The sequence below is a fragment of the Lacerta agilis genome, chromosome 9 (genome assembly GCF_009819535.1).
Source record: "Lacerta agilis isolate rLacAgi1 chromosome 9, rLacAgi1.pri, whole genome shotgun sequence".
Classification (NCBI taxonomy): Eukaryota; Metazoa; Chordata; class Lepidosauria; order Squamata; family Lacertidae; genus Lacerta; species Lacerta agilis.
In genome coordinates this window covers 54,067,247-54,078,159 of record NC_046320.1, presented here as the reverse complement: position 1 = coordinate 54,078,159, position 10,913 = coordinate 54,067,247, and the positions used below count along the sequence as shown (strand labels likewise).

General features: G+C 41.0%; 1 protein-coding gene across 5 annotated transcripts in view; it reads right to left on the bottom strand.

Moving 5' to 3' along the window:
- Positions 1-4,245: 4,245 nt before the first annotated feature.
- The window catches only part of PPP3CA (protein phosphatase 3 catalytic subunit alpha), a 180,444-nt gene continuing 173,776 nt past the window's right edge, over positions 4,246-10,913 (bottom strand). For 3 of the 5 annotated variants that reach the window (XM_033160409.1, XM_033160410.1, XM_033160411.1), the window contains 2 exons: positions 10,175-10,204; positions 4,246-5,984 (listed from right to left, as the gene is read on the bottom strand). In XM_033160409.1, coding sequence (XP_033016300.1) covers positions 5,788-5,984; positions 10,175-10,204 — 227 coding nt within the window. In that variant the 3' untranslated portion in view covers positions 4,246-5,787. The remainder of the gene's footprint in view (positions 5,985-10,174; positions 10,205-10,913) is intronic. The other 2 variants (XM_033160413.1, XM_033160414.1) reach the window with 1 other exon arrangement.

Genomic DNA, 10,913 nt, shown 5'->3' with positions numbered 1-10,913 from the left:
CAGTTTTTTGATGGTTGGCAGTAGCAAAGACCAGATGGTGCTGGCCAAGCCACACTATCCAACATAGCAGGAGATGACACAAGAGGACAACTCAATTATATACTAATATGACATCAGTCAGGATCTAATCAACTGTGGATATGAACCACCATGAACCAACTGTTTTACTACCCTGAACCCCAGGCCCACCTGCAAGTCAGTATGGCAAGTTCCCAGTGCAGGGTCAATCAATATGTCAAAAGTCCAAACAAAGCAAAGCCCCGTAGAGATTCTGGAGCATCCAAGTCAAGGTCCACCAACATGGGCCAACAGACACAGTACCTCAGCTCTGCTTCCCTTTTTTGTGTGTTGATTGCAGCATCTGGGCTAGATGAAGCATGTGGCCCTCACCTGTTCTGAGCCTACTCCAGTTAAGGAATCACACCTCTTGTCCCAGAGCTAGCAAGCCCAACCTGGTCAGCTAGGGAGCTGGGCTGTGGGCCCTTGCCTGCTTCAGCCTCCTGAAGCACCCTGTCCGCTGCTCCCTACGCCACAGAGCCCGCCATGTTTGGAGAGACAGTGACTCCTCTGGTTCTGGTGATCGGCCCTGCTGCTCTGGTGCAGACCCCCCCATCCCTTTGTCATCCTCAGTCACCCCGTGAGTACTTCCTACACCAACCTCTACTTCCCCATCCCCAGCTTGCCCTGGTGTGTCCTACACTCCTCGCCAGGATCCTCTTCCTTTTCCCCATTGTCCTGCCAGTTCATGACATTTACTTGCATGAAAATACAAAGGGGTTTTGAAAGCTCTACACCAGTATCCAGTACCTCTAGTGCTTTCTTTAAGAAGTGCCTCAACCAAGGGCAACTGATGACTCCTTTCTTCCCAGGCAAAGAAGTCTATGCTGGACACCCTTTCCAGCTTGTGGATAGGAATCTTTGGTGTTCTATAAAACTGCAGCAGAACTTGTTACCATGTGCATACCATGGGTCCTTTCCAAACGTACCAGTTACAGTGCTATAGTTGTTGTTTGTTTCAGTGTTTTTTTTGGAGTGAAACTGTAGTGGGCTATTTACCCTACTGGTTGCATGCTGCCGATTAGTGGAGAGTGATTGCCCTTTTTCCTGTCCACACCAATTTTGGGGCATATTCAGATGGAGAAAAGTTCTGTAGCTGCAGCCATATCCCTCCTTTACTCCCAAGCAGTAAAAGTTGGAGTTATGAGCACATGTCCCTGGTATTTATAGCCTTTGTTGGGTTGGGGGGTTGAGTTGAGGGGTACCTAATGCTCTTGAGGGAGATTAGACAGCAGAAACAACTTCAGTTCCCTCTTTTAATAAGTGATGTGGCTGGCTTTTTGTAAAAAAGAATAGCCAATGGGTAGGGAAATGTGCCTCCAGTACTATGGCCACCTCATGAGAAGAGAAGACTCCCTGGGAAAGACCCTGATGTTGGGGAAGATGGAGGGCACAAGAAGAAGGGGGCAACCGAGGACGAGATGGTTGGACAGTGTTCTCGAAGCGACTGCCATGAGTTTGGCCAAACTGCGGGAGGCAGTGAAAGATAGGTGTGCCTGGCGTGCTCTGATCCATGGGGTCACGAAGAGTCGGACACGACTGAACAACAACAAGGGAAATGTGCTATATGAGGTCGCTCAAAGCACACACTGAGCATCACATGAAATGTGGGAAATGGCACAAAACACTTTCCACACAAAATAATGTGGAAGCATGGAGATATAGATATTTAAAAAGCAGCTCTAGCACTAGAAACAGTGTGCTTAGAATGGCCCATAGTGTAGGATGTCCCTATTTACATTGGAGATATGTTGGAAGGGACATTTCTATTTTCAACAGAGAACTCTTGGAGGGTATGGTAACATTTGGGTCACAGCTTGGTGGCTTCTCTCCTTAAAACTTCAGTAGTTGCCACAGAAAAATACAGGAAAACTAGTTTACTGATTTCTGTGTTTCAAGAGGCAACTGTTGCCCACAGAATGATAGTTATTGATAGACTAAAGAAACATACAAAAAATAAGTAAGTTATGGAATCTTAAAATTTGTTTTAAAAAATCAATTTTTTTTAAAAAAAAATCACAATTGGCTTCTTGAACAGAAAGAGAAAATAGTCTAACCCACCCAATGTTGCCCAGAAGTTTTTGTACCAGAGATATTCCTCAGCCTTTTGTAGACTGAGGCAAAACCTGATCTCCTGCTATTGTTCATTCTTCATATCATACAAATCTCCATAGTGCTCCTTTTGCCAGATTCAAAGTGTGAATTATGGAGGAACGGCACATTCCGTACCTCATGGTGGACAGATGCTCCTGTGCAAGAATGTGCCTGCAAAATATATTTATTCCAAAAATACAGCAGGAGGAAATGTGGCCTGCTTGGGACGCAGTGACTGTAACATGTGTTGGTGATATCACAGTGTCTCACTTTCCATCATGAATTTTTCAGTGACAGTTCATTATCAGTAAGTGGAGAAAACAAAACAGAAATGAAATTCCTGGAACGGGTCCTAAAAATCGCTACTTTACACAAAAGACACTGCTGTACACCGGAAATTAGATACTTCAGATGCAGGGAAATTCAGGCCACATCTGCAGCATACAATGAAGGCAGTATTATACCACTTTAACAGTCATGGCCTCTCACAAGGAATCCTGTGGAAATGTAGTTAAGTATTTATATGCAAAATATCCCCCTTTGCTTATACAGCCATACTTTGGGCTCCACACTCAACCATGAAGCTCACTGGGTGACCTTTGGCCAGTCACTGTTGCTCAGCCTAACCCATGGATAGGTTGTGAGGATAAACTAGAGCAGGGGTAGGCAACCTAAGGCCTGTGGGCTGGATGTGGCCCAATCGCCTTCTAAATCCGGCCCACGGACGTTCCGGGAATCAGTGTGTTTTTACATGAGTAGAATGTGTCCTTTTATTTAAAATGCATCTCTGGGTTATTTGTGGTCAGGGACGGTGGACTGGCCCAAGGTTGTAAAAGGTTGCTGACCCCTGAACTAGAGGGAGAGGGGAGAATGATGCACACTACGCTTGAAATCCTTGGAGTAAGGCTGGGATAATAAATAACTAAAATGCACATACTTCCCTTGCTCTCTCTCGTTGCCTTTTCTCCTTCACACACAGTGCTTCCACATTTTTGCCTCAAACCTTTGATTCCCCCCCCCCCTTATGAGAGCTGAGAATTCAAGTCAGCTTATCGTTTAAAGCGGCACTGGGAGGCATGGCTAGAATCTGGGTAAAATTCAGCCAGCCGGGTAATATGGCAAACTCCTGCTCAGCTGTGAAGTCCATTGAGTGACCTTAGGCTGGTCATTGTCTCTTAACCTAAGACACATCACAGGGTTGCTGTGAGGATGAAGTGGAAGGGACATAACCAGCACACTGTGCCTTTAGCCCTTTGGAGGAAAGGTGGGCTATAAATGAGATATATAAATAGTAAAATAAATGGGGGGGACGACGACGACGACGACTTGTCGAAGTAGCAGCACAAATAGTCTGTGTAGCAAAATTAAACTGCTACCATTCAAGCAAAGGGAATCGACATATGTACTTTCCGCGTTGTCCGTAATTATGACTGGTGCAGGTAGGTGGGTGTTGCAGGAATGGGCAAAAGAGATCTTGCATCTAGGACACAGTATAGGTTGAATGATCCGCTGGGATGTGTTTGAAAGAAACGGTCCAGACATTCCACCCTCCTTTGCCAAAAGCCGATCAGACCTGCAAAGGACAAGCAGCTTAATGATGTGGAAGAAACCACCTCTGCAGCGAAACCCTCAAAGTGAAAGGCATTTTCCTTTTGCTACAATGGAAGTGTGAAACAACTTGAGAATCTCCTTTTTTATCCCAAGATGATCCCTATGATTTTGCAAGTTGGGCTACCGGAATGTGCATAAGCAGAGGGGAAGGGCTGTGGCGGTAGACCTTGTGCTTCGCATTCTGAAAGTCTCAGGTTCAATCCCCGTCATCTCCAGATAAGGATGAAAAATACTCCTGGCTTGATTGACCCCTGGAGAGCTATCACCAGTGTCAGCACTACTCAGCTAGATGCATCAATGTTCTGACATGGTACAGGGCAGCTTCTTCTGTTCCTCAAGTCTCACTTAAGTCATGCATACCCGAGTGCAGGGATTGCTACCTAGGATATGCAACAGACAAGGCAACGTGGTGAGAGCCTCCTACCCCCATGGTGAGGATTAAACACGTAATAGCATGCTCCAGAGATTTAGTGTGAGGAGCCATAGGTTCATGCACATTTTTATTGAGTAGTAATATAAAATGCTTTTTTTTTTCATTGTTACAAGTGCATGCTTTGATTGCCAACATTTCATAAGTCAAATTACAAAGGCAAGGCTGTAGGCTGTAGTGAATTACTTGGGCACTTATACAATTGTTAAAAAATATCAGTGGACTGCTTTTGTTGGTTTTTCATCTTCCTTTAAGAATGAACCAGTTGTAACCCGTAACTGATATACAAAGGGAAAAAAGTGAAAAAATTACACGGTTTGTGGCACATGACAGAACATAACAAAATGACTAAACCATCATGACATTAACAGTTATCATGCATTTAGTTTCACATGTAACTACAAACTTAGTTTAAATTTCACAAGGTTTGCTAAACATGCTAACCATCGATATGTGCACTGACAAGCTTATATTAAAAACTTTTAAGAATACTCTCCCCCTTAGATTTTTCAAAGCTTTTTTTTTTTGATTACAAAATTTCAAAGGCATTAGCATTTTCTTTTTAGAGAATATAAAGTACGCCAGTACATACATTTCCAGTATAAGTCAGACCACTAAGCGCATTACAGTCCCATACAGGCCTATACAGCCAATTTTTTTTTCTTAAAAAACATGCATAGGCAGATTTTTACAGAATATAGATGCTTTCACTGCACTTAATATGGTGTCTTGTTCACTATACTTAAAAATGCACCACTCATAAATATTTAAATTCAGCAAGCCACAACCAAGACTTGATTTACCAAAAAGAAAAAGAATAAAGAAAGGATTCCTAAATATAAACAGCAAAAAGAAAAGAAAAAAGGAGTATCATTATTCCAGTTTTATTTTCCTTAAAGACTTAAAAGAAAAGATTTCTCACTGCCAAATTAGTTAAGGTAAATGTTATATTTAAAGAAGGGCATTCAAGCACACTAAAGAAACCTGAGGTAAGCATAATCTGTACAAAATTAAACTGTCCTTTTTGGCATTTTTAACAAATTTGCAACTTTTTTTTTAAGATTGCCTAATTTTTTTTTAAGATAGCCATCGTCTGACAAGAGTAGCAAAACATTATCAATAAATAGTCTCCTTATTTAGTTTGTACATCACTTTGTTAAAAATGTTTTTTTGATGTTGTCCATGTTTAGTGCTGCAACTGTAAACGTACAATAGTTAGTAAGAAATCAGACAAAATTGTCATGTCCAGTAACATAATAAAAGGCCTTTCAGTTAACATACGGTATCTAGAAGTTTCCAATGCAGTAGGAAAACATGTTCATTCCCCTAACTTTGCAATATATACCAGCATTAGCTTTCATTTAGTTTTCTACAAGCATTTTAAAGGCATATCCAAGGAGGCATTGAACCTCCACCCCCCACCCACCAAAATAAAGTCTACTATCTCTTCTTAGATGATATTGTAAACTGAATCCAACACCTGGCCCCCAGAGCAAGTAAGCTATCATCAGAGGCAAGAACATCCCACTGCTGATAAGCAGCAATCCCATCATGCCCTGCAGCTCAAAAACAAAAAAATCACAAGTTGGAAACGGTCACTGAATATTGCTGCTATTACTGCCATTACTGTCAGTGCCATTAGTCTCTGAGGAGATTGCCTTGTTGATGGAGTTAAGGTTGGCATCGGATGGCATGGCATCTCTGCGAGGGGGCATCCGTTCGTTAATCCGGTCCAAGCCTTTGGCTTCTTCGAAGCTCGTGATCTTATGCTGCGGCGAGAATCCTTTGATAGCTACACAGAGAATTGGGGTGGGGTGGGGTGGGGTGGGGGGAGGAAAAACAAAAGAAAACAAAAAAAACAGAGAGGAAAGGAAAGTCAATGGCGACAAAGTGTTGGCATTTTATCAGCTTACTGAACAGTCAACTGAGTTGAGAAATTCCTTCACGGTGAAGAAAATAAAATGACAATGCAATTAAAGCTTCTGGATGGATTTGGAAACAGCTAGAAAGTAGATAGCCAATGTATCTTGAAAGTTTAAAGATGCTCCCAACAAAATTCAATTCTGACATTTTATTTAGTGGTTCGGTGTGGAATGAACATTTTCTTCAGGAACAAGTAGTGCTCACAGAAAAATAACAAACTAAAATCTCCTGTCTTAAAAGTGTAGGGTCCAGTTTCACACATATTGGTGCAGTGAAGCCATCACAATATTTTTTTTGCCCTGTCAACTGCATGTAGTGAATGTATGCCTTCTTGTGGTGGCAACTAAATTACAAAAGGAAGCTGGTTTGATGTTGTAAACGGCAGCTCCCACATGTGTCTGTACGAATGAAAGCACTGGCTTGAAACTGGGAATGCAAAATAATCTTGCAATGACTTTAGGGTATTAAAAGAAAATGTCTGTACTGGTCTTGAGTGATAAATGGTTGCGATGTCCTCACAGTCTCATTCAAGATAGAATTCTTGTTGATTTCCAAGGGACATTTGTTGTTGTTGTTGTTGTTTTCTTTGGAATAGGCAATGTAGGATGAATTTAACAGCAAAGCAGCTGTCAAGAGGTTTCACAGTAATGATGAAACATTCAAAACTATAGCTTGCCCAAGAACTCTGGTTTGTGGCCTTTCAATAGCTATATTTCCAGGCGTGCCAACCTCACTGCAGAGGTTGTATGATGCCAAATGAGGACTTAGGTTCTCCTTTTAACAAGCTTTGCTAACCAGCTTCAAACCTTGGTTAAGATTCCCGCCTAAAAACTAGGACTCTGGTTAGCCTTCACCCCAGTCAACATCATGGTTGATGTTGTTATTTGGAAGCGGGATGGAGAGCAGTAGCAAGCTATGCAATGGTCCACTCCCTTAATCCTGGTAAACAGATTGTTCCCATTATACAGGAACCTGCATTGAGTGTTTATGAAATTTATCATACGAGGATACCCTTATAATGCATTAGACAGAAGGTCCTCAGTGTCTTCACTACAGAAGAAATGATCATGCACTACTCAGGCACAATAACCTTCTCTGTCAGACCTACAGCACTACAGGATAATCTGGTTAAACTGCAGTAATTGAGTGTGACATGGATGCTGAATATCATTCTTTTTGGCATATTTGTCTTTCTTAACTTTGAAAGTGTAGGAACGTAGGAGCCAGTAAGTGAATTTAAAAGTCAATGAACTTGCCCTTCAGCAATGACATTAGGAGTTCCACATTGATCTCACTAGGTATTTCACTCAATGAGAGGGGGGGAAATTCAAGGGGTCTGATGCAATTCCATCCTTTCAGGTGCTTACTTTAGAGTGTTTAAAACAAAAAAGGGGAAGGGCTCTGGGCAGCAATCCAAGAAACAGACTTAACTTATTGGTTGCTGTTAACCCTTGGTGTGTTTCCCACCTCTTATTTTACTAAAAATATATATAAATTGAACAAATATATATTTCAAGAATGTTGGTTATGTTTCTTTCTGCTGGGTTTCTTAACATGCAAGATAGCCAAGATGGTCAGTTAGTACCAGCAACATGGGGAGAGAATACTGGGAGGGTGTGAGCAAAAAGTAGGGAGTTGGGAACTGAATTTGCTCTTTGGTTTATCTGTCAAGAGGTATAATCAATTTTGTTCTCCATTAGGGAGAAAGCATAATCCTTTCTGAATTTTGAGATGACTTCCCCCCGCCCTTCACATTTCTCCTTGAAGGCAAAGTCCCTGGTACTATTAAACCACTTGTGTTGAATTTTGTGGCAAGGACAAATATTCTCATGCTGACATTTTGCCAACCACGGCTGTGGAAATATGGACTGCAGACAGATACAGAGGACCAATTCCCCTCCCCCCATGTGGTGATTTCTTTTTTCCTGCTAGGGGGAAACCACTGCATACTGGGCCATCTGAAGGGGTGGAACATAAAGATGGCTTTGAGCTATCATGGCTTCTGTAAAAAAACCAACAATTTAAGTCAGTGGATTGGATCCAAAGAGCTGTGAGTGGTTCCATAAAATGTGTGCAAGATTTCCATACAATGCTAGAACAGATAGGGCCTTAATTCTTCAGCTGGAACAAGAGCATGTGCAAGTAGAATAATAGTGGAACACTTGTAGAGAAGAAGACTTGCACACTTTTCTCAAGCAAGAGACCCTAGTGTAAAATGGCCCTTCTGTGAGTGGAAGATGCCTCCTGCATGTGGAAGGGTATCTTTGGATCCACTCCAAAATGGTTAATCTTTGCATGTTGGACCACTTCAGACAACAAAGTTTGCTGTGGAATCTACCACCCTTGGTTGTCTGGAAACTTCCCTTCACCGCTTGTAACCCACATGTTCCCACCTATTCCCCACAAATTTCACATAGGTTTCAAACTAGAGATAACTTGAACAAAGACTCATAGCAGAACATTCAACCCCGGCCCTCTTAAAAATTCACCACAGTGCTGTCAATTTTGATCCAGTCCTTTGACATAGGTGTATAATGAATGGCAATGTGAAGTGTAAGGCAGTTTAATTTTGCAGGATGCTCAGCTGTGATTGGATGTATGAACATCTAGACTCCATCAGAGGCCTGCACAGGCCTGTAGTAAACACTTGTTTATGTAAACAGAATCCTTATTAGATTTCCCAAAGGCGAAAGCTTTTCAGATCAATCAATCAATCAATCAATCAATCTTTGGTTACAGTGCAATGTAATGATCAATAAGAAGTTTAACTTGAACAACGCATATTCCCAAAATGGGCTGCACATCTTGGTGTCAAGCAGACTTATTTATACACTTTTGTGCTGAAGAATGTGCTCTGCTGCAGTTGCTGGTCAGACAATGATTATTAGCAGTTTACATTGAGAAGTAATACTAAAAACACAACACAGTCACAGAAATCACAGGAAAAAAAACAGCCAAACTGTCAACAAGAATGCACATTGCAGAGTAGAATTTGCCAACAGGAATAGAGAATTCCAACATAAATAGCAGCTCACTCACTGCTATTTAGAAAGCAGTTGTATTTTCTCTTACTTATTGCTAAGAATTTTGTTCACTCCTGTAACAAAAAGATCAAAAAACAGATAGGAGGGCCAAAATGGCAGTCTTACTCCATGCCAACGGAACTAATGACTAATGATTTTTTTTCTTCTTTTTTTGGAAAAAAATCTCATGTTTTAGGGGGGCAAGAACAAAATACAACTGAGTAATTTTTTGGTTTTGTTTTAAAGGGGAACTTTTGAGAGTCTTCGTGCAAAACAATTTGAATTACTAATTGAATCATCATGTATAGAAATATTTCAGTATGCATTTGGAGATCTATTAACTGTACAACTAACAAAATTGTTTTAAGAGCTGAAACAAAAGGATCCCTGAGAAAGGCAGCTTGAAGTTTTGCATTCAATATCTTCGACAGTAATTCATTTGTGCTGGCAGTCATTTGAAATGGTGTTGGTTTTAATAGCTACATTAGAGAAAATTCCTGAAACTTGCAGGGGGGGAAAAACTCCTAATATCCCCATTGTTTTAGTATATCCCCACTAAAGGGACATTTTAAAATATGCTAAATTACAGTGAAGACTCATTCAAAAATAACTTTCACTAGAGATCTCAGCAAAGGGAGAACCCCATTCAACTTTAGCGTTCTCTCAATTTTCAGATATATCTTAAGGTGACATGGGGAACTGATTAATCCCCCTTAAGGGAAACTGTTTGTCAAATGGCTTTTACTGAAGTGCTGCCATGCCCCCTTGAGTTGCAAGCTTTCTTATCCTTGTGCAACACTGATTCAGCACTTTAAGCTTAATGGACACAGATCAGAACATGGCTGCAACTTTAAGAAACAACACCAACAACGAAAGGAACACTTTCCCCTTTAAAGCAAGTAAACTTAGGTTAATACTGAGCCACAATTGTTAGCTCAACACCCACACACTCTATACAAGCTACAGCAAAAATGAATACACCCAGCAGAGCCCTTCTCTGTTGTAACAACAACAGAAAGGGGTCTGGCCAATTTACCTTCATCAGCCTCAATAGCCTCAACAGTAGCTGAAGAGAAGAAAGGGGTAGCAAAACGAATGAGAAAAATGAGCAGAGGATTTAACTCTAAGAACAAGTCAGTGAATAGCAAAGGAGCTAGTACACTTGAAGGTTACTGTAAGTGCTGGATTTTGACACAGAAGACAACATAGAATGCTACACACAAAACAGACACAGGTATCGTAATTTGCAGGCAATAGATTTCTTTCTTTTTTTAATGGGGAGGGGGGAGATAGTGATAGATACTCATTTGTTCTTAAATGCCTAATAAAATAAAACAGCCACATGGATTAAATTGAAATGCTATACTGTATTGTCCATACAATATACAAAGTTGAAGGTATAAAAGGGTGGCTGCAACACTGAATGGGGCAGGTTAGATTGCAGAGTGTCCAGTAAGACATATCGTGGCATTAAGCCAGTGGACGAAAGTACCAGCAATGCAGATCAGCAAAATATTGAAGCACCCTTTGGTCAGCAGAGGGACTAAGGGAAAAGATGGTTTCTGATAATTTGGGGAAATACTTTCCTTTTCTCCTGTATGCCTTTGTTTAAAAAAACACACTAAAGAAATACTGAAAAGAACTTTCAGTGTTCAATATTTTGTTTGTGGGTTTCCTTATTTAGAGTGGCACAGAACACCATCTTTTCAAGTGCCCCATATTGTTAATTATGTTTTAATTTTATTTAGATCTGAACTACTGGCAGAACAACTGAC